This window comes from Plecotus auritus, assembly GCF_963455305.1.
Source record: "Plecotus auritus genome assembly, chromosome: 8".
Classification (NCBI taxonomy): Eukaryota; Metazoa; Chordata; class Mammalia; order Chiroptera; family Vespertilionidae; genus Plecotus; species Plecotus auritus.
In genome coordinates, this window is record NC_137782.1 from 155,678,494 (window position 1) to 155,701,226 (window position 22,733).

The window sequence follows — 22,733 nt, forward strand, 5'->3', positions numbered from 1 at the left end:
CTGCCTGCCTGGTTGCCCCTACTAACCCCCCCCCCCTGCCGGCCTGATCACCCCTCACTGCCCCTCCCCGCTGTCCTGATCACCCCTAACTGCCCCCCCTGCCAGTCAGTTTGCCCCCAACTGTCCCCTCCTTGCTGGTCTGGTCGCCCCCTCACTGCACCCCCTGCTGGCCTGGTTGCCCCCAACTGCACCCCCCCCCCCCCGCCGGTCTGGTTGCCCCTAACTGCCCACCCCCCGGCCCGGTCACCCCCAACTGCCCTCCTGTGCTGGCCTGGTCATCCCCAACTGCCCCCCCTGCCGGCCTGGTCGTCCCACGCAGCCTGCTTGTTCAGTTGTTTGGTCGTCCCTCACTAACCCCCCTGATGTTTGTGAGGGCATGAGGGTCAATTTGCATACTACCCTTTTATTATATAGGACTAGTGGCCTGGTGCATGAAATTCGTGCACATTAAAAGGGGATTAATTAGAGGAAATAATTTAATATTGCTATTTGCCCTTTATAATAGAAGTGTCAGAGATGAAAGAAAATTAGTAAAATGTGTATGAAAACCTTCCTCCTGTCAGAGTCTGGGGCGTACCATGGGACCCAGAGTCAAGTCCCCGCCCACCCACATGCGCCTCAAAATTGCGTGAGACCCAGATCCGGCCGGCCCCCACCCCCATTGGGCTAGATCCAGACCTGGCCAGTCCCATCCTTGTCAAGCCCCACTGGGCAGGGCACATAGCCTCAGGTCCCCTGACCCGGCGCTAGGACGGGGGGCGTGGCCTGAGGTCCCCCAGCCCAGACCAGGGTGGGGGGCATGCCTTGAGGACCCTGGCAAGCCCCGCCAGGTGAGGGACATGGCCTGAGATCCCCTGTCAAGCCCCACTGGGTGGGGGGCACAGCCTCAGGTCCCCCGTCAAGCCCCGCAAGCAGGGGGGCACAGCCTGAGTTCCCCTGACCCAGCACTGGGGGTGCACCTTGAGGTCCCCTGTCAAGCCCCGCCGGGTGGGGGGTGTGGCCTGAGGTCCTCTGTCAAGCCCAGCTAGGCAGGGGGCACAGCCTCAGGTCCCCTGGCCCGGTGCTGGGTTGGGGGTGTGTGGCCTGAGGTCCCCCATCAAGTCCCACCGGGTGGGGGGTGTGGTCTGAGGTCTCCTGGCCTGGTGCTGGGGTGGGGGGCGCAGCCTGAGTTCCCCTGACCCAGCACTGGAGGTGCACCTTGAGGTCCCCTGTCAAGCCCAGCCAGGCAGGGGGGCGCAGCCTCAGGTCCCCTGGCCCGGTGCTGGGGCAGGGGGAGTAGCCTGAGGTCCCCTATAAAGCCCCGCTGGGCAGGAGGTGTGGTCTGAGGTCCCCCAGCCTGGTGCCAGGGTGGGGGGCGTGGCCTGAAGTCCCCTGTGGCATGGCCTGAGGACCCTAGCCTGGCAGCTCAGGCTAGGGGAGCAGCCAGAGGTCCCCTAGCCCAGCACCAGGACGGGAAGTGCACCTTGAGGTTCCCTGTCAAGCTCTGCCGGGCGGGGGGGCATGGCCTGAGGTCTCCCAGCCTGACACCAGGGTGGGGAGTGTGGCCTGAGGTCCCCTGTCAAGCCCTACTGGGTGGGGGGCGCAGCCTGAAGTCCCCTGTCAAGCCCTGCTGGGTGGGGGATGTGGCCTGAGGTCCCCTGTCAAGCCCTACAGGGGAAGGGGAGGGCATAGCCTCAGGTCCCTGCTGATTGCTCGTTAAGGCTCCTTATATCCTAACCGGTTTGGCTCAGTGGATAGAGCGTCGGTCTGCGGACTCAAGGGTCCCAGGTTCGATTCCGGTCAAGGGCATGTACCTTGGTTGCGGGCACATCCCCAGTAGGGGGTGTGCAGGAGGCAGCTGATCGATGTTTCTCTCTCATCGATGTTTCTAACTCTCTCTCCCTCTCCCTTCCTCTCTGTAAAAAATCAATAAAATATATTTAAATATATATATATATATATATAAAAAAAAAGGCTCCTTATATAAGGGAATTTGGCTTCAGCTGTGGATGCAGCCATCTTTGTGATGGAGTGATGGTCAATTAGCATATTCTCTCTTTATTAGATAGGACTAGTGGCCCAGTGCATGAAATTCGTGCACATTAAAAGAGGGACCTATGCCCTGACTGGTTTGGCTCAGTGGATAGAGCGTCGGCCTGAGGACTGAAGGGTCCCAGGTTCGATTCCGGTCAAGAGCATGTACCTTGGTTGCGGGCACATCCCCAGTAGGAGGTGTGCAGGAGGCAGCTGATCGATGTTTCTCTCTCATCGATGTTTCTGACTCTCTATCCCTCTCTCTTCCTCTCTGTAAAAAATCAATAAAATATATTAAAAAAAAAAAAAAAAAGATGGACCTAGAGTCAAGTCCCTGCTCACCCACATTCGCCTCAAAATCGCGTGAGACCCAGACCTGGCTGCCCGCCCCCCATTGGGCTAGATCCAGACCCAGCCAGTCCCACCCTTGTCAAGCCCCACCAGGCAGGGGGCGTAGCCTCAGGTCCCCTGGCCTGGTGCCAGGATGGGGGCGTGGCCTGAGGTCCCCCAGATGGGGCATGGGGCATGTCTTGAGGTCCCCCGTCAAGCCCCGCCATGTGGGGGGCATGGCCTGAGGTCCCCTATTAAGCCCTGCTGGGCGGGGAAGGCGCAACCTCAGGTCCCCTGTCAAGCCCCACTGGCAGGGGGGCACAGCCTCAGGTCCCCCATCAAGCCCCGCCATGTGGGGGGCATGGCCTGAGGTCCCCTATCAAGCCCCGCTGGGTGGGGGGGGGGCGCAGCCTCAGGTCCCCTGTCAAGCCCCACTGGCAGGGGGGCGCAGCCTCAGGTCCCCCGTCAAGCCCTGCTGGCGGGCGGGGGGCATGGCCTGAGTTCCCCTGACCCAGCACTGGGGGTGCACCTTGATGTCCCCTGTCAAGCCCCGCTGGGTGGGGAGCACGGCCTGAGGTCCCCTGTCAAGCCCTGCCAGGCAGGGGGGCACAGCCTCAGGTCCCCTGGCCTGGTGCTGGGGCGGAGGGTGCAGCCTGAGGTCCGCTGGCCTGGTGCCAGGGTGGAGGGTGCAGCCTGAAGTCCCCTGTCAAGCCCCACCTGGTGGGGGCATGGCCTGAGGTCCCCTGGCCTGGCGCTGGGGCAGGGGGAGCAGCCTCAGGTCCCCTGGCCTTGGTGCCGAGGCAGGAGGCTCAGCCTGAGGTCCCCCAGCCTGATGCCAGGGCAGGGGGCAGGTGAGGGTGTGGCCTCAGGTCCCTGCTGATTGCTCGTTAAGGCTCCTTATGGGAACTTGGCTTCAGCTGTGGGTGCAGCCATCTTTGTGATGGAGTGATGGTCAATTTGCATATTCCCTCTTTATTAGATAGGATGTTTGCCAACCCCTGGTTTAGACATGTATCTTCACCTATTTACAATCTTCAAAATAATCTCTGAAGACTTCAGTGCCAGGATTATTGATAGGGTTTGCAGGGCCTTACCAAGACATACTTTTGTTAGTCTGGGAAGATTGTTTCTCTGTGACTCATTCTTAAGGAAGCGCTTCATGAAGCCAGGAAGCAAATTCTAGCTGAACACATTTATGCACTTGAATATTCGTGAATGTTATGAGACAATAATGGGGAAAGCTTTTACTCTAGGGCAGTGGTTCTCATTCCTAGTTATATTAGGAACCAAGGAGCTTTAAAACCTAATGAAACCAAAATTGCTGAGGGTGAAGCCTAGGCATTAAGATCCAAAAACCTCCCCTGGTGATTATAATAAAGTTAGCAGCACTCACATGTGATTCAAAGCTGGGTTCTATGGCTGTGTCCTCCAGGATTCTCGGATCCTTTCTCTAACCAAATAACCCTAGCTTGGAATGAAACCTTCCTATGAAAAAAGGCAGAATCTGCATTTCTGTTTATATTGGTACCAGTAGAGGTCACTGTGCTCAGAGAAATAGTCATCTGGGAAAAAAAGTTATTGTTCTGTTCAGGATATTTGGAGCAGTATTTACCAGAACTATTGGGTTATGCCCAACACCAGTGCTACTCCAGGCATGGCCTCTGGTCATAATTATTGCTTCTATTAGGTGCATATCTAACAACTGTTAAATCTGATGTGTTGATGCTTTTATCATTATAAAATATCTGACTAGTAATATTTCTTGTTTTAAAGTCTATTTTGTCTGATATTAAAATAGCCACTCCAACTCTACAATGATTACTGTTTGTATGGTATATCTTTTCCATCCGTTTCAGCTTATTGGTGAATATAGGTGTATATAGTTAGTTACTAGATCTTGCTTTTTAATTCAGTCTAGCAAAATGTTTTCGGGGGTATTTAATACGGTTGGATTTATAGTTGTCATTTTGTTGTTTTCTGTTTCTTTTTTTTCGCTTCCTTAAACTGCCTTCTTTTATAAAAAATATCTTTTAGTGTATCATTTTAGCTCTTTGATTTTTTTTACTTTATTTTTATTATGTCCTTACTAGCTGCATCTTAATTTATTACAGTCTATTTTGGATTAATATTTCAATAAAATACAGAAATTTTGCTCCAGTATATATTTTTTTCTGAACTTTCCTCCCTTGTGCTTTCTCTATTTTTTAAAATACACTTTTATTGTTTTCAGAGAGAAAGGCAGAGGGAGAGAGAGATAGAAACATCAACGATAAGAGAGAATCATTGATCGGCTGCCTCCCACACGCCCCCTGCTGGGGATCGAGACTGCAACCTGGGCATGTGCCCTAGACGGGAATCGAACCTGGGACCCTTTAGTCCGCAGGCTAATGCTCCATCCACTGAGCCAAACCAGCCAGGGCTGCTCTATATTTTGTATTATAAACTCAGTGATACCATGTTATAATTATACCTTTATTCAATCTTATGTCTTTTAAAGAAATAAGAAAATAAACTTTTTATTAATTCATATTTATCACTTCTGATATTATTTATTTCCATGGATTCAAGTTACCATCTTAATTTCCTTTCACATATAGGACTTCCTCTAGTATTTGTTGTAAGACAGGTCTGCTAGCAATGAATTCTCTCATTCTTTGTTTATTTGGAAATGTGTGGGTTTTTTTCCACTTTCACTTTTTTAAAAAAAATTTTTATTAAGGTATTATATGTGTACATATCTTACCATTGTCCCCCCCACCCCACTCCCATACATGCCCTCACCCCCCAATGTTTTGCATCCGTTGGTTACTCTTATATGCATGCATATAAGTCCTTCGGTTGATCTCTTATTTCCCCCACCTCTCCCTAACCTTACCGATGCAATTTGACAGTCTGTTTGATGCTTTACTGCCTCTGTACCTATCTTTTTGTTCATCAGTTTATACTGTTTTTCATTATCCCCAAATGAGTGAGATCATGTGGTATTTTTCTTTCATTGACTGGCTTATTTCACTCCGCATAATGTTCTCTAATTCCATCCAGGTGCCTACAAATGGTAATAATTCCTTCTTTTTTATGGCAGCATAGTATTCCATTGTGTAGATGTACCATAGTTTTCTGATCCAGTCATCTGCTGACGGGCACCTAGGCTGTTTCCAAATCTTAGCTATTGCAAATTGTGCTGCTATGAACATAGGGGTGCATATATCCTTTCTGACTGGTGTTTCTAGTTTCTTAGGATATATTCCTAGGAGTGGGATTACTGGGTCAAATGGGAGTTCCATTTTCAGTTTTTTGAGGAAACTCCATAATGTTCTCCACAGTGGCTACACCAGTCTGCATTCCCACCAGCAGTGCACGAGGGTTCCTTTTTCTCCACATCCTCGCCAACACTTGTCGTTTGTTGCTTTGTTGATGATAGCCATTCTGACAGGTGTGAGATGGTATCGCATTGTCGTTTTGATTTGCATCTCTCGGATAATTAGTGACTTTGAGCATGTTTTCATGTGTCTCTTGGCCTTCCTTCTGTCTTCTTTAGAAAAGATTCTATTTAGGTCCGTTGCCCATTTTTTTACTGGATCATTTATCTTCCTTTTATTAAGTTGTATAAGCTGCCTGTAGATGTTGGAGATTAAACCTTTATCAGTGATAACATTTGCAAATACGTTCTCCCATACAGTGGGGTTTCTTGTTGTTTGTTGATGGTTTCTTTTCCACTTTCACTTTTGAGGGGCATTTTTGGATGATATGGAATCTCTGGTTTTTAAGCACATTGATTATGTCCTTCTATTGCCTCCTGGACTCTATTGCTTGAGATGAGAAGTCACATGTTAATTGTATTGATGGTCCCTGTACTGATGAGTTTTTGTTGTTTTGTTTTTTTATTTCAGAGAGGAAGGGAGGAGAGATAGAAACATCAATGATGTGAGAGAATCATTGATTGGTTGCCTCCCACCCCACCCCCACTGGGGATTGGGCCCACAACCCAGGCATGTGCTCTTGGCCAGAATCAAACCTGGGACCCTTCAGCCCGCAGGCCAGTGCTCTATCCACTGAGCCAAACGAGCTAGGGCCTGATAAGTTATTTTTCTGTTGCTTTCAAATTTTCTCTGGAGGTTGTTGAGCGTCTTGGATATATAGATTGATGGTTTTCATCAAATTTGGGGAGTTTTTCCCCCCAAAATTATTTTTTGAAATATTTTCTGTCCCTTTCCTCTCCTTTTTGGACTCCCATTACATATATGCTGATGTACTTGATGTAGTCCCACATGTGTCTGAGGTTCTTTTCCATTTCCTTCAATCTCTTCTCACTTTTTCAAATTAAAACAATTTCTATTAATCTATCATCAAGTTCTTATTTTTTCTTCTGCCATCTTGAATCTGCTTCTGAGCCTCTCTAGTGAACTTTTCATTTGTTGTATGTTTCAACCTCAGGATTTCCCTTGATTCTTCTTATAATCTCTATTTAGTATTTTGGTCGTTTTTTAAAATCCTGTGTTTATTTTTATTTTTATTTTTTTAAAATATATTTTATTGATTTTTTTACAGAGAGGAAGGGAGAGGGATAGAGAGTCAGAAACATCGATGAGAGAGAAACGTCGATCAGCTGCCTCCTGCACACCCCCCACTGGGGATGTGCCTGCAACCAAGGTACATGCCCTTGACTGGAATCGAACCTGGGATCCTTCAGTCCGTAGGCTGACGCTCTATCCACTGAGCCAAACCGGTTAGGGCCTGTGTTTATTTTTAAGCCCAGCTTTCGAGGGGGTTGCCCTGTGTCTACATAGGTTAGTGGTCAGCCATTAAACTGGACAGAAACACCTAAACCAGTCAGTTTTCCGCCTCTCCTGATGGATCTGTGTGTAGATAGTGAATTCCGTGTCTAGGCTGTTCTCAAGTCCCTCCTGGCTTTTACTTTTTGCTCAGCCCCTCTTGATTTTCTCTGCACATGCATGCAGCCCGAGAGTTGGCCGGGAGTGTGTGAATAGCTTGGACCCTCTCTGGTCTCTTCTGTGCACGTGCGCAGCACGATTAGGCAGACTGTGCTTGCTGCAATCGTGATTGCAACGTCAGGCTAACAGCCGTGGGTCCTCCGTGCTCCCGTAGCACAGAGGCCATTACTTCCCTTGTACTGATGAAGTGTTTGGACATGGGTGTAACCCACAACTCCAAAGGGAGGGAGCTCCGCATGGACCACAGCAACCTGCTGGTTCTCCTGTTTTGTTTTGCCTTGGCAGGACCTCCACAGGACTGAGCTGGGAAAGTAAGGGGAATGGAAGCAGCCCCAGGCAAGAGCACCAGTTTCCCACGGCTCCCACCCCAAGTTCAGTTTTTCAAACGTAAACACATCTCAGATTGTTGTGTTTTTGGTCAGTTTCTAGAGCAGCAAAATTGTTTTGTCAGTTTCCACCCACCCAGCATAATAGTTGCTTTTTTGAGGGGAGGATTTGCTGAGCATCTTACTTGGCTACAGGTCAAGTGCTACCCAGCCCTAGCTGGTTTGGCTCAGTGGATAGAGCATCTGCCTATGGGCTGAAGGGTCCCGGGGTTGATTCCGGTCAAGGGGGCATGTCCATGTTGGAGGCTGGATCCCCAGTGGGGAGCATACAGGAAGAGCCAATCAATGATTCTCATCATTGATGATTCTATCTCTCCCTCTCCCTTCCTCTCTGAAATCAATAAAAATATATTTTAAAGTGCTACCCAAAGCATCTGAGACTTACGATTGGAGTAATTGGATTGGAGAAGTTGGAACTTAGAGGGAGAAGATAAATACCTTGATTGGAAAAGGATTGCATTCCTGTCAAAACTGTTCAAATAGTCCCTTGCAAACTGGTGATCCAATTATTTAAAATGGTTATGATTGATAATGGGACCTGGGTATATGCTGTGCTTCCTGTCTTCTGATAGTCCTGTATTTTTTCATGTTCTACTTTTCACAAACTATCCACTTATTAATTCATTGACACTAACTTTCTTTACTCAGCTGAGGTTTGACTGACATTGGTCACTGAACAGTCACAACAGTTCAACCTCTAAATCATGCCATCTTAGTTTAGTCTTTACAGCAGTGTTTGCACAATTATTTAATATTACATCTTTCCTGTTAGACAAAATGAGTAGAAATTGGAATAATCAAAATCCCACAGCTAATGATAAGAACTTATTGTCCTATGAATTTGAAATAGGATTTCACAGATCATTGAGCTGACTCAATGATTCCCTCACCTGTGAAGGGTCAGAACCCAGAACAATAAAGTACTAATGTGGTTATGGGTAGGGGTGTGTGGTAAGGAAGGCTTGGATTCCTAGGGCCCTGGAGGGTGGTGTAGGTGGCAGTTTAGTGGATATTTGCATTTTCAATAAGGCTTGCATGCTGTAGTTACATGATGTTTTTCATATCAAATACCACGTTAGTTCTCACCGCTCCATACGAACGAAGTGTCCAGTTGTTAGATTGTAAAATTGTTTCTTGCTGACACCTTCAGTGATTTCATCATAAAATACAATTATGTTCACATGCCATACTCAACATGCCTCATAACTATGCGATGTCTTTTCTCAGGCACATTAAAGTTCTCTTTTATGTGTGCGTTTCACGAAAAAGAATAGACTGGTTGCCGCCACAAAAGATTAATTTCTCTAAAATTTTACTTTCATCAGACTTATAGCTTGACAATCAAACTTTGCCTCTTTATTGCCTTTCATAAACACAATTAATTAAAATACCAGTCATTTCTTTCAGCTGCTCTAAAGTTGAATATCCTTATTTGGGCTACTCTAGGCTAGGCTTCTGGTAAAAACAATTCTATTTTCAGAACAGAGAAAAACAAAGTACTTTGCCTTGCGAGAAAACAGAGGCCAAGTGACATTAGATTGTTTGCCCTTGTAGTAAATGCCAGAAGCAAAGTTAGTATTAGTTCAGGGCTCCAGGCTTGGCAGTGCAATTCTACATCATCAAATTGCTATTGGTCTTGTCTCTCCCAGAGACGGTGATATCCCTGAGGGAACGCACTACATCTCAGACATCACCTCTTGCTTCCCTTAAAAGACCCAGAAGAGAACTGTGTGCAAGAAAATCTATGCTGAAGTGAAGTAAAAAGTAAACCCTCTCTTTGGTTTATTGTGGTTGCTGAGAAAGGGGAAGTATGGGGAGCTCAATAGGCTGCCAGTTAGGTAGCTTTCCTCTAGGAAGATGCTGGGGCTCGTATTGGAGAGCATAGTAGAACCCAGAACACACCATATACTTGGTCTATGCACAATTTGAAGGTAAGTGAAGAAACTGAAGTCTTTGAAGGTACAGGGCTTTTTATTTTTATCTATTATTTATTAAAAAAAATTTTTAATTGACTTCAGAGGAAGGGAGAAGGGAGAGAGAAAAACATCAGTAATGATAGAGAATCATTGATTGGCTGCCTCCTGCATGCCCCACACCAAGGATCAAGCCCACAACCTGGGCATATGCCCTGACCGGGAATCAAACCCTGACCTTCTGGTTCGTAGGACGACTCTCAACCACTGAGCCACACCGGCTGGGCAGTGTAGAGCTTTTTCAAAATTTCAATTGAGCCCTAGCCAATTTGGCTCAGTGGGTAGAGCATCGGCCTGTGGGCTGAAGGGTACTGGGTTCAGTTCTGGTCAGGGTCACGTGCCGAGGTTGCAGGCTCAATCCCCCGTAGGGGGTGAACAGGAGGCAGCCAATCAATGATTCTCTCTCATCACTGATGTTTCTATCTCTCTTTCCCTCTCCCTTCCTCTCTAAAATCAATAAAAATATATTTGGGGGGAAAAATGCAATTGATTGCTAGTATATAAAAGGTACATTTCTTTAAAAACCATCAACCCAAAGCCATCACAGATGATTCAACTCTTCAGGAAAAGAGGGAGCCCCAGCCTCATGTACATCATATACCATCTGTTCCAGGTGCCATGTGCAGTCCTCAGGTAAGGCCCTCCTCCCCTGGGCATAGCTCCTGACTCTGCTTCCTTTCTTCCATACTGTGGCTGGGCTGCGCTTCCTCAGTTAACTTCGAAGGCAGAGGATCAAAATGACAGGTTCTTTAAGTCACACCACTCCTAAGGCTCAGAGACAGTTACTCACTCAGAATAACGCTTTTTACAAACGTGAATCTGGGAAGAAAGGCTGGCTCTAAGAGAAAAGGGTCAGACCCTGCTTTGCCCATGAGCAGTGGAATGCTCTGGCAGATAGAAGAGGAGGGAAGAAGGGGACTTGAATTCACATGACTGAGCTCGAGTTCTGGCTAAAATGGTTCCTGGCTGTGGGCCTTTCAGGGGTCCTCAAACTTTTTAAACAGGGGGCCAGTTCACTGTCTCTCAAACCGTTGGAGGGCCGGACTAAAGCTTAAAAAAAAACCTATAACAAACTCCTATGCGCACTGTGGGCCCGGGACGAGTCGGCTGCTAAGCAGGACAGGCAGCGGCACCCGGCGGGCCGGATAAATGTCCTCGGCGAGCCGCATGTGGCCCGCGGGCCGTAGTTTGAGGATGCCTGCTTTAGATGGTCATTTAGCTTCTTTAAGCCTCAGCTCCCTCACTCGTCAATCATCTACTCAGGGCAGAGAGGTGCACCTGCCAGCATGTTGAATGAACAAATGTGACCTCTGAGAACTCCAAAGTGATGCTCAAGGGCAAGGTAGTTTGAGGTAGAGGAGGAAGAAAAAGAAAAGGAATGAGTGTCGGCTCAAAGAAAGGAGGGGTGAAAAGTAGAAAAGAAAGGCGGGGGGAGAGATGGAGCCCACAGCGTGGGGTCTGGGCTAGGGTTAGGGCTTGGATGATGTGTGGTCGTGGGTTCTCTTAACTACACAGAGAATAGAGCTGATTATTAGAGCCAGTCATTGGAAAGGCGATCAATATTCAGAGTGGCTGTCATGACAGCTTCCATTTGTATGATTTTAATTCACAGGATCACTTTTAAAGCCTCTAATCGTCATCTCATCTCTGAATAGGAGACAGGCTGCTGAAGGGCTCCCAGCCCGGCCTGGAGCAGGTCAGGTCTTCACACTTCCTTAAGCCACAGAAAACTTGAACCAGGTGGTATGGTCGTACTCCTCACCAGGCCTCAGCAGCACAGGAGGGAAGTGGGGCTGTGAAGGGGAAAACACACAGGTTATACCTTGCCAGCCCAGACTGCACCCTTACCCAGTCCATCGGCAATGAAAGAACTGTTTACTATTGTCTGGCCAGCGTGGCTCAGTGGTTGAGCATCCACCTAAGAACCAGGAGGTCACAGTTCAATTCCCAGTCAGGGCACATGCCTAGGTTGCGGGCTCCATCCCCTGTGTGGGGCGTGCAGGAGGCAGCCGATTGATCATTCTCTCTCATCATTGATGTTTCTATTCTATCTCTCTCTCCCTCTCCTTTCCTCTCTGAAATTTAAAAAAAAAAAAAAAAATATATATATATATATATATATATATATATATATATATATATATATATATATATATATAAACTAGGGGCCCAGTGCACAAAATTCGAGCACTGGGGAGGGGCCCCTCAGCCCAGCCTGCCCCCTCTCACATACTGGGAGCCCTCGGGGGATGTCTTACTGATTTATTATTTATTTAAAAATTTTGGAAGCGGACCTAAGCTGCAATCTGGCCTCCCTTTGCGGGAGGTGACCGGGCTGATCAGGGGAAGGTGCCAGCCCCATCACCCCGCTGCTGCAGCTACTGCCAGTCACCGCAGCCACCAAGGTATTTTCATCAACACGGACTCCAGTCCCTTCACCATGAAAAAAATGACAACTTTCTTTAGGCATTTTCAAGATGTGTCTTTCATAGGATATGACATTTCTTTCTTTACTTTTCTTTTTATCCTCACCTGAGGATATGTTTCCATTGATTTTTCCCTCTTCCCTCTGATCCCAGGCTCTGCCCCTGCCCAAGCCTAAAGCCTCTGCCCCAGGCTTTAGGCTTAGGAAGGGCTGCCCCCCCGCCCCCGCCCCTCCGATGGCTGGCTGGGAGTGACCTGGGTGCTGAGGAGGTTCCTGGGACCCAGGTATGTATGCAAATTAACCTCCATCTTTGTTGGGTTAATTTGCATACACACTCTGATTGGCTGTGGGCATAGCGGAGGTATGGTCAATTTACATGTTTCTCTATTATTAGGTAAGATATATGAAGTGTATATATATATATATATATACATATATACTTTTAAAAAAAGAACTGTTTATTTTGGTTTCCCATGAGATAAAGAATTTGAGCCAGAATGAAAATCAACTACATCATAAGCACACTTTGTAGCAGCAAGACTTTCTTGAAGGAAGCAGTGTGTTGATTTATACTCTGGTGCAAGCTACATGCATCTTATCATAGGCAGGTGCTTTGCAAAGCATTAACTACTCCAGGAAATAGCTAGAAAAAGTTATGAGGAAGCAAATAGGAAGAGAAGACATGAAGGATCGCCTTAAAAGTGTGGTTGTACAAAATGAGTAGGTATTGATGAGAAACATTAAACTGAATAAAGGCTTTGAAGGTACAAAATAAGAGATATTTTTTAAAACATGTAAATGCCATACTAGTAACTTGGCTAAGTGTTTCCTGTGTTTATCATGACTTGGAGAAGAGAACACACATGGACTTTTGACTCACACAGACCTGAGTCATGACCTCTGTCCTACAGTGTGACCTTGGACACACCACCCCTCTAACAGGCCAACCTGTAGCTTTACCTGATTGACTGCATCGGGCCAGTTCTGGGTCTCGAGGCAGAAACCAGAGTGCCTGGGATAGACTGCTCCACTCTTGCCTTTCAGTGTGCCGTCCAGGAAGTTGCCCGTGTAAAACTGGACTCCGGGCTGGGTGGTGTACACATCCAGAACCCGCCCGCTTCCAGCATGATGGACCCTGGGGATAAAGCCACATATAGGGACAGGCAGAAGCTGGGAAAGCCGCTTTGAAATAGGGATTGGAACCAGTCACAGAGCCGGGACAAGATATATGGAGGAGACAGGGAGTAACAGCATCATGGGAAATTCTCACAGCCTCCTAGGTGAGGCATTAGAAGGTGGTTTTGAGGATCCTCAATAGCAACTTCTCACTCTGATTTTGGTTTCTCTGGGGAAGGACAAAACAGGTTCACCCCAGCCAGATGTGTGCGTGTGTGTGTGTGTGTGTGTGTGTGTGTGTGTGTGTGTGTGTTGGGGGCAGCCAGGTTGGAGAGAGGCAATTTTAGGGTTTTAGGGTCCTGAAGGGGCTGGGATTCTTTCTCATAAAGAGCTGGAGCGAAACAACCAGCTGTTTTTTGGAAGACACACTTTCCTCCCTGGACCAGAGCGGGCTGTGCCCTTCAGTCAGCTCTCCCCTACAACATCTGCTGGGGTTTCTGCTAGCGTCACTGTTTTCTTCTGTTTCCAAACCAGGCTCTACAGAGGTGAGTACCCACCTGGTCTCTGTAAAGAAAGCCTGGGCCTCCCAGTCTCTCTGAGAAGTAAAACGTCCCTACATATGTAGTCCACCAGAAAGTCAAAGGGAAAGAGTTTTGGGAAGAGGCGGTTTGGAGAGAAGGCAGGGTCTCCTCGGGTGCGGGCAGGACGGGAGGAGTGAGCAGTGGGCCCAGAGGAGAAAAGCAGGCTTGAGCTGAAAGAACACAGCTGGGACCTTGGGGCTGGGCCTCTGTGGGCAAGCAGGCTTTTTAAGTTCTCTTTCTCTTAGAGTTTGGATCGTTTTCTCATATTGAAAATCCACTCGTTCTACAAACACTCATGGATCATTTGCTAGTGGCGAGCATGGCATGAGGCAGAGGCAGGGATTCGCGAAGCTGAGCTGGCAGACGGGGCTCAGGGTTAGCGAGGAGGGTGTGCGCACACTGCCTCTGGGGCTGAGTGGAAGTCAGTCTCCAACCTTGCATGGACGTGGGCAGAGCAAAATCACAAGTCAAGGGAGCACAGAGGGCTCTGGGAATTCAGGGAAGGCAGAAGGGGCTTCACTTGGGGGGAATTGGGGCTTCTAAGAAAAACGGGGCCTTAAAGAACAGGCGGAGCTGGAGAGTGGGGGCAGAGAGGCGGGATGCCTGCAGGGGCAGGGATGATGGCATGTGGGTGGGGGGAGGGGTGGGAAAGCTCTGCAGAGCTCACCCGTGGAATATAAGCTTTGAAAAGACATGGGATGTGGTATTTGGTCCCTGTAGCGTAGTAAATGGTATTGATGTGGCCAGAGGAAAAGCTCCCCAAGTAGGGGTTGCTATCTCCTCTTCCCTGCAGCGGCAGGAAGTGGAAAGTACCTACCTCGCACAAAAGTGCTTTTCCTTCAAGCCCTTCAGGCAGAAATTGTGGTCAAAGCCACCGATGTGGAAGTCCTGCAGGTGCTTCCCAAGCGCCACTGGCTTCCTCAGGTCAAATGCGGTTCCTTGCACTGGAGTAACTTCTCCTGGTGGGAGGAGGCAGGGAAAAGGGGGATAAGTGCCCAAATCAAATGTTCATGCCCGTGTCCTGAAGGCACACAGGTTCCCCCTCTCTGCCTTCATTTCGATTTGTAAAGGAGATGGGGGTCCAGATCCTACGAAGGAGGATGAATTATTCGATTTTTAAAATTTGTAAGATGCTACTGATTGCAAAGGCAGTGGTCGTAACATTCAGAATCATTCACATGTGGAAGAAATAAAAATAATAAGGAGATGCATAATTTCCATTATGGGCTAAGTTGGATAGGGGGTGATGGTTGTTCTCCAGCCTTGGGCAAACTACAGCCTGCGGGCCAGATCCGGCTGTTCTATCCGGTTCTCTTGCTCTCCCCTCCGCTCCTTTACTTTGAATTTATATTAGTTTACACAAACACTCCATCCATGCTTTTGTTCCGGCCCTCCGGTCCAGTTTAAGAACCCATTGTGGCCGAAACCGGTTTGGCTCAGTGGATAGAGCGTCGGCCTGCGGACTCAAGGGTCCCAGGTTCGATTCCGGTCAAGGGCATGTACTGTGGTTGCGGGCACATCCCCAGTGGGGAGTGTGCAGGAGGCAGCTGATCGATGTTTCTCTCTCATCGATGTTTCTAGCTCTCTATCCCTCTCCCTTCCTCTCTGTAAAATATCAATAAAATATATTTAAAAAAAAAAAAAAAAAGAACCCATTGTGGCCCTTGAGTCAAAAAGTTTGCCCACCCCTGTAACCTTTGAGTCAATCACTTTGTTGACGTTTCTCACTTTAGTGCTGAACTATCCCAGGGCTCATACCCAAGCATTAGCACCTGGCAGTGGCTAACCAGACACCAACAATGTTCCTGAGAGGAGTGATTCTCAACCCATGTGGGGCCAGCAGCCTGAGAGGTGAGTCAGGTGTCGTCCATCTTCCTGATGAGTTTCACCTTCACCTCCTCACCCAGGAAGTGTTTCTGCAGGAAGTCCCAGAGCTGAGGGTCTGTGGGTAGAACCAGAGCCTGCAGCTCCAGGAGGGCCTGGTTCAGGCTCCTCTCCAAGGCCAGGGCGGCTCCCATGCGCCCTGAGTTTTGCCCACTCATCTTGGGAGGCTTCAGCGCGACCTGGAGAGAAGGCAGCCACTGCGCTGGTTTTGCAACTTTAAGTGACCTTCAGCGCCCTCGTGCTTCTTCACTGCAAATTCTCAGAGACCCAGGCCCGCCATGACCACCTCATCCTGGTTGAATAGAAGCCAGAGAGAGGTAGGTGCGGGAGGCCCGCAGGTGCAGGTTGGCCAGGCGGTTGACCACAGCCTCCACTTCGCTGGAATAATTCTGACGAATTTGGGAGCTCATGGTTGTTGGGCAATAAGGAGTTAAGGTAAAAAAAGAAACCAGTGTGTTGGCTGGTCTCAGAGGTGGTTCCAAACGTGGTGACTGGATAAGACAGTGGAGGGTGGTCAGAGGCTGGAAGAAGGGGCGTCCCTGGGTCTTTTCTGTCCACACACAGTTGAAGCAAGAGACAGATCCAGGACCGCCGAGGGCACTGTCTGATCTCCTTTTTGATCCAGGAATTATTAAGATTTAACACATTTCTAGGTCAATATTGGCTGTATTACTTAATGTTTTGTGAAAATGCCTCAGGTTTCCTTTACGGGCTGACTAGTAGATATGCTCATTTTTGTGTGAACCTTCATTGTGAATTGCATCCTTTATCATTACAAGGTGTCCTCTTCTATGTAATCTGATGCTTTCTGTCCTGAAACCAGCCTTTCCTGGTGTTAAGATGGAGACCCTGCCACTTCGGCTTTCAGGTGTTTGGTGTGCTCTTGAAGTCCCATATTTTCCACCTTCCTGCATCACTCGGTTTGTACACGGCTTTCCGCTGGGTTTTGCTTTGGGAGTCCATCTCGGAGACTTTGTCTAACAGGGGCATTCCATGGCATTAACATGACATAGACATGTTCTAAGTGTTCTTTGGTCTATCCTTATATTTTGTGGCATGCTTTCTGTGTTTATGAATTCTAGTTATGACTTTAAAAAAATCTTTTACTAGGATCTGTTTGTGTGTGTTTCTGATCAGTTAGAAAGTGTGTACTTTTGTTTTAGCGGTTACATCTATCTATAAGTAACTTCAGTAAAATATACTTAACGTTGTTTCTTAGACTCTGCCTAGCTACTCCTTCCTCTCCCTTTCCCCTTCTCTTTGCTGAGTAGGATTTCTGATGTTTTCAACTTTAAGTATTCTTTTTTTAAAAAATATTTTATTGATTTTTTACAGAGAGGAAGGGAGAGGGAGAGAGAATTAGAAACATCGATGAGAGAGAAACATCAATCAGCTGCCTCCTGCACACCCCCTACTGAGGATGTACCCACAACCAAGGTACACGCCCTTGATGGGAATCGAACCTGGGATCCTTGAGTCCACAGGCCGATGCTCTATCCACTGAGCAAACCGGTTAGGGCAGTGGTCGGCAAACTCATTAGTCAACAGAGTGGCAAACTGCGGCTCGCGAGCCACATGTGGCTGGCGAGCAGCAGTTTGCCGACCGCTGGGTTAGGGCAACTTTAAGTATTCTTAACAAGGGCGCTTTCCTTTCCCAGCAGATGGTGCTAGAGACACGATAGAAAGAGCTTTGTTTATAAAATAAACATCGACCTCATTTGAGTTCAGATTCAGCCCTTTAACCCCCTGATCTGTTCTGGGAGAATGAATAGCTGAACTTTTTGGATCTGTAAGGCCAAAAGCCAAATCTTGGCAGTGACCCTCCAACCCCACCCCAGGTGCTATTGTCCTGTGAAGTCTGGGTGACCAACCACCTCCCAAAGTGACTTTAAAAAAGGCAACTCTGTTTCCTTATGAACCGATTAGACTAGGAAAAAGAACCAGCTGTTCTCAGGGGCTCAAAAAGATTTTAAGGTTACTCATCCATATGCTAAGTGGGAACTTACGATATGCTTTCTTCCCTTATATGGTGTTCACAGTATTTAGTTCTTCCCTAAAGCTATACTTGTCTCAAAATCTAACCCTTCTGCCAGTCCCAGTGTGATTTGTCTAGGCCAGTCAAGATTACTTCTCATGACTTGAAAAAAAGAAAGTCATGCAGTTTTCATCACATAAGGACCCAAGGGCGAATTTCCAGTCTGTTGACCTGATCTTGAGCAATCTACAAATCAGTATTTATTTTACTTTCCTCTCTGTAAAATGAAGCTGCTGTTATTTGCTGCCTTACACATTACATGGAAATATTTGACCATGTAATGGCAAAGAAGCCCTGATTTTAAAAATGAGAAACTTGGGGTAATGCTAAAGTGAGGTTTTGCTAAATGAAAAGAAAACACACACAAACAGATCCAATCTGTCTTTTCCAGCCTCATGGCCTCACACACTCCCTCATGTGCCTAATGGTTGGGTGCACAGAAAATTTGGAATTTGTTCCCAGATTCACCCTCTCTTTGGGCCCTTTCTCATAACCAGAATGTCCTTTCTGTGCCCCCCACACCCACCACGCTCTGGCAAATTCCACGGGATCATTTACAAATAGTCTTCAATGCCATTTCCTCTGTGAAGGGCTGCAACCTCCACAGTGAGAACTAATCCGCTTTTCTACTTTGTTCCCATCACGCTTTAAACATACATTCCCCCAAACATTCATCCCATTATGGCATATTTACAGGGTTATGTCAAGCTATTTGTCTAAAAGGAATGTGAGTTCCTAGAGGGCCAGGGTGGTGTCCTATTTATCTTTGTACCCTCCGGGCAAGAACGGAAAAACTGATGATGACAATGAAAAAACGGGGGTAACTGTGAATGGTGTCGTATCCTGTGACAAAGTCAGAATGAAAGATCTAGAAAGAACCTTAGGAATTACCTCATCTAGTCCCTTCACTTGACAGATGATGAAGCTGGGATCCAGACAGCTAAAGGGACTTGCCCAGGGTGACACATCCCCAGTTGTCAAAGTCTCCAGGCCCCTTCTCAAGTGCTTTCCACCGCACCCTGGAGTGGCTTGGTTAGAGCCCCTTCCACCCCCACCCCCAAGTGTTCTTGGTTTTTCTCACGAATGTGCAGTTCTAACTTTGTGCTTTGGTGCTAAGAATAGAAGGAGATGTCAAAATAGCTCTCAGCAACGCTGAGTGTCGAGAAAACGCAGCGGAAATGGAGAGGGTGCCCTTGTAGAGGATGTCACATCACTAGACTTCAGTTTTGAAGCCGCCAGGAAGCTGAGGTGTTGGCAGAGAGAAGCTGTGTTCTGAAGGGGATTCTGCTGCAGGTTGGCCCGGTGTGCATTGAAGTCTGACAGCAATGCCTAGCAGATGGCGGGCTCCGGCCCGAAGGTGTGGGTTACAGCTCTGGGGCACAGGCGCCCCCTGAGGAGGCATTTCTGCTTCCCCATTTCAGGGAAAGTCTGTGGGCACCATTAAGGACCCAAATGAGGTTACTGTCAGGGATTCAGAGTGAGACCAGTAGCTGCCTATTGGCATCTGTGGAGGGCGGGCAGGGGGACGGGACGGGATGGGGGGGGGGGGCGGGTATTAACCAGAGCTGAGTTTTGTTAGTAGAATACAAAGAAGAGGGAGGGTGCAAGGGAGTTGAGAGCGTATGCCAAGGGTCAATTCTAACGATGGACTTCTGACCTAATCTGGGGGGAGTGAGGTCATGAGGAAGTGAGGGCCAGTGAAAAGGTGGCAAGATCAGAGATTATATAGGTACTTGTAGTAACAAATAATTATTGGAGCTGATAGACATCTTAAATAGTAATCATGGAATGCTGCAATTATGACCATAGGAGTGAGTAGCTGAGAAGGGTGGAGGATAAGATCATTGGAAAAGAGGATGTGAAGAAGCTGAGAAGTCGGGGTATCATCAATATGGATAATGAAATAATCAAGAATTATGACAAGAGTGGTGTTGGAGTGACATGAGCAAGGAATGAGAAGGGACTTGGAGTGGGGTCTATAGATGACCTCAGCAAAGAGGCATTAGGTCTTCTTCCTATTTGCGCTTCTGGCAGAGATATAATTACTCATCCTCTGGAAGTAAAGGAAACACCCACTGCCTTCGCGAAATCCACCTCCTTTGAGTCATTGCTCTTATCTCCCATAAGGGATTTTTACACATATTCTATTATGAGGAATTTGGCCTTTTCCCCGTGACTGCGTATGGCAGATGGCATTTTAAAAAGATGGCCACACAGGATATACCCCATCCTACAGGCTCTTCTTATCCTACAGACACCCCTTCACTGAGGTGGGGAGCCTCCGTTCCCTCCCTTCAACTTAGATGGAACTTTATAATGGCTTCAACCAATAGAACGTGGCAAGGGATGCTGTGATTTCTGAGGCCAGGTTCCAAAACCAGAATTACTTTGGCCTGGGTCTGTCTGTTGGGACATGTGCCCTTGGACCCCAGCTGCCATGTCCTACGGAAGCTCAAGTCACATCACAAGGCCATGTGTGGGGTGTTCTGGCCGACAGTCCCAGCTAAGTCCCTAACCAATAGATAGCATTAACTGCCCGGCAGGTGAGTGAACCAGCCTTCTGATGATCCCAGCCCCGGTTCTGAACTTCCAACAGAGGCCCTAGGCATCGTGCGCAGAAGATAATGTGCTGTCTAAATCCCTGACCCAAGAAACAAAGATCATAAATGAAGGGCTGAAATAATTTATTAAATAGCAATAGATAACTCAAGTCCTGGCGGGAGGTTAATGTACCCCTCCCCCCAGTTTAACATAGAAGTGATTGTAAATGATTCTACCTTAAGGACACACTAATCCTTGCAATTACTTTTATTTTTTTAAATATTTTTTTTATTGATTTCACAGAGGAAGGAAGAGAGAGAGAGATAGAAACATCCATGATGAGAGAGAATCATGGATCTGCTGCCTCCTGCAAGTCCCCACTGGGGATTGAGCCCACAACCCGGGCATGTACCCTTGACCGGAATCGAACCTGGGACCTTTCAGTTCGCAGTCCGACGCAGTCAGCAAACTCATTAGTCAACAGAGCCAAATATCAACAGTACAACGATTGAAATTTCTTTTGAGAGCCAGTTTTTTTAAACTTAAACTTCTTCTAACGCCACTTCTTCAAAATAGACTCGCCCAGGCCGTGGTATTTTGTGGAAGAGCCACACTCAAGGGGCAAAGAGCCGCATGTGGCTCGCGAGCCGCAGTTTGCCGACCATGGGGCTAGGGCCCTTGCAATTACTTTTAGATAAGGAAAAAACAAATACAAATTTTTTAGGTTACTCCATGAGTAGTGTTCTTTATATACATTGATTTCAGAGAGGAAGGGAGAGGGAGAAAGAGTTAGAAACATCAATGGTGAGAGAGAATCATTGATCGGCTGCCTCTTGCATGCCTCCCACTGGGGATCAAGCTCACACCTGGGTACGTGCCCTTGACTGGAATCGAACCCAGGACCCTTCAGTCCGCAGGCCTTACGCTCTATCCACTGAGCCAAACCAGTTAGGGCCAGGTTACCCATTTTTGAGCATCTTTTATGTACCAGGCATGAAACTAACCTCAGGGAGTCTAGAATCTGGTCAAAGAGACACACAAAATATAAAAACCTGCAGGAGAGTGTGACAAAGGCAATGAGTGGCACTCAGAGGCTCTGGGGAGCAGAGAGAAGCAGCGCCTAAGGCAGCCATGGGGGCAGGAGCCCACTCTTGAAGGGGAGGCGGGGCTGGCTAACTGGACAAGCCACAGAAATGGACTCCTGCCACCTGGGAAACTGCATTTGGGGCACAGGCAAGGCACATCTGTATTACACATGTTCCATGGACTTCTAGCTCTGATTTATTTTTGGGGGCAAAAGACTGAAGAAATAGAATAGAAGGTGAATTAATTCTTGTGGACTCCTCATCAAATAACTAAGTTGGCAAAATGTGTTTGTTTGTTTTTTTGTAACATCTGACCATGAACACTTTCTCAGTGTCTGACAGAAAAATCCACCTGGGGTGAATTTTAATTCAAAGCTTTTAATTTCCCATCATCTGAGAGCGCTTTTATCTCTGCCTGGTGGCCCTCGTGGCTGACTCTCTGAGAAGATGAACAGATGGTCACTGCAAGAGTCGCTGCATCTCCATGGTCGCTCGTTTCTAGCCCCTCCCTTCCTGGCAGGGCCCTTTCTCGCTCATTTTCATACAACCCAGTAACACCATCGCAGGAATAACATCACAGTCCCGCCACACAGTCCTCAGCACTGGGAAGTCCTATTTATCGTAACAATTATGCATGATTTTGGGAAAAGAGAAAAGAAAAAAGAGGGAGAGGGAAATCTGGCATAGACTTCTAGAAAAATTTCTCCAGTAATTTCTTTTCTCCCTTAAAAAGGCAATGTTAAGAAATATGAAGTGTATTATTAAATTTTTTTTCTGTGATTTATCCTGTATTTTACAAATCTAGGTACGACATATTAGAATTTAGATGGACTTACTAAGTAACCTTGGGAAAGTTTGTATGCCTCGGTAAGATTCAATTTCCCCATATATAACGGAGTTAATATTGGTATCTACCTAATACAGATACTGTGAGGTTTACTTGAGAGAATGCTATGAAGGAGGTCCTATCTCTTGGCTGGCACGTTTCTCTCTCTCTCACACACACATTCTCTCTCTCTCTCTCTCTCCAGAAATACAGAGCATAAATCATTCATGAGAAAGAAAGGTACATTCCTGCACCTCTAGGGGAACTGGCATTTTCATTAAAAAGGAATTCAGGTGTTTTGTTTTTTGAAGCTTCTTAGTGCTTTTAAAATCTGGAGCAATGGATTTTAAACTGCTTTTTTTTTTTTTTTTTTTTTGAGTCATGGACTCCTTTGAGCATACTATAAAAGTTTATGGGTTCTCCGGGAAAATGCAGAGACACATACAGAATGTTCCCAGGCCCGCTGAAGCCCAGCCAATGAATGCCTGGTTAAGAATCGCCGAGCTACAGGCTGGTGAATATGTTCTGCCTATACTGCTGCTGCTCATCACCAAGAGAGATGCCCTCTCGTGACCTGATACTGAAA

The 22,733-nt window shown here is 47.2% G+C and overlaps 1 protein-coding gene across 2 annotated transcripts in view; it reads right to left on the minus strand.

Annotated features, from left to right (window-relative positions):
- Positions 1-11,218: 11,218 nt before the first annotated feature.
- GALM (galactose mutarotase) overlaps positions 11,219-22,733 on the minus strand; it is a 47,729-nt gene continuing 36,214 nt past the window's right edge. The window contains exons 4-6 of one of the 2 annotated variants that reach the window (XM_080684809.1): positions 14,594-14,735; positions 13,040-13,214; positions 11,219-11,447 (exon numbers count right to left, since the gene is read on the minus strand). In XM_080684809.1, coding sequence (XP_080540935.1) covers positions 11,370-11,447; positions 13,040-13,214; positions 14,594-14,735 — 395 coding nt within the window. In that variant the 3' untranslated portion in view covers positions 11,219-11,369. The remainder of the gene's footprint in view (positions 11,448-13,039; positions 13,215-14,593; positions 14,736-22,733) is intronic. The other variant, XM_080684808.1, reaches the window with a different exon arrangement.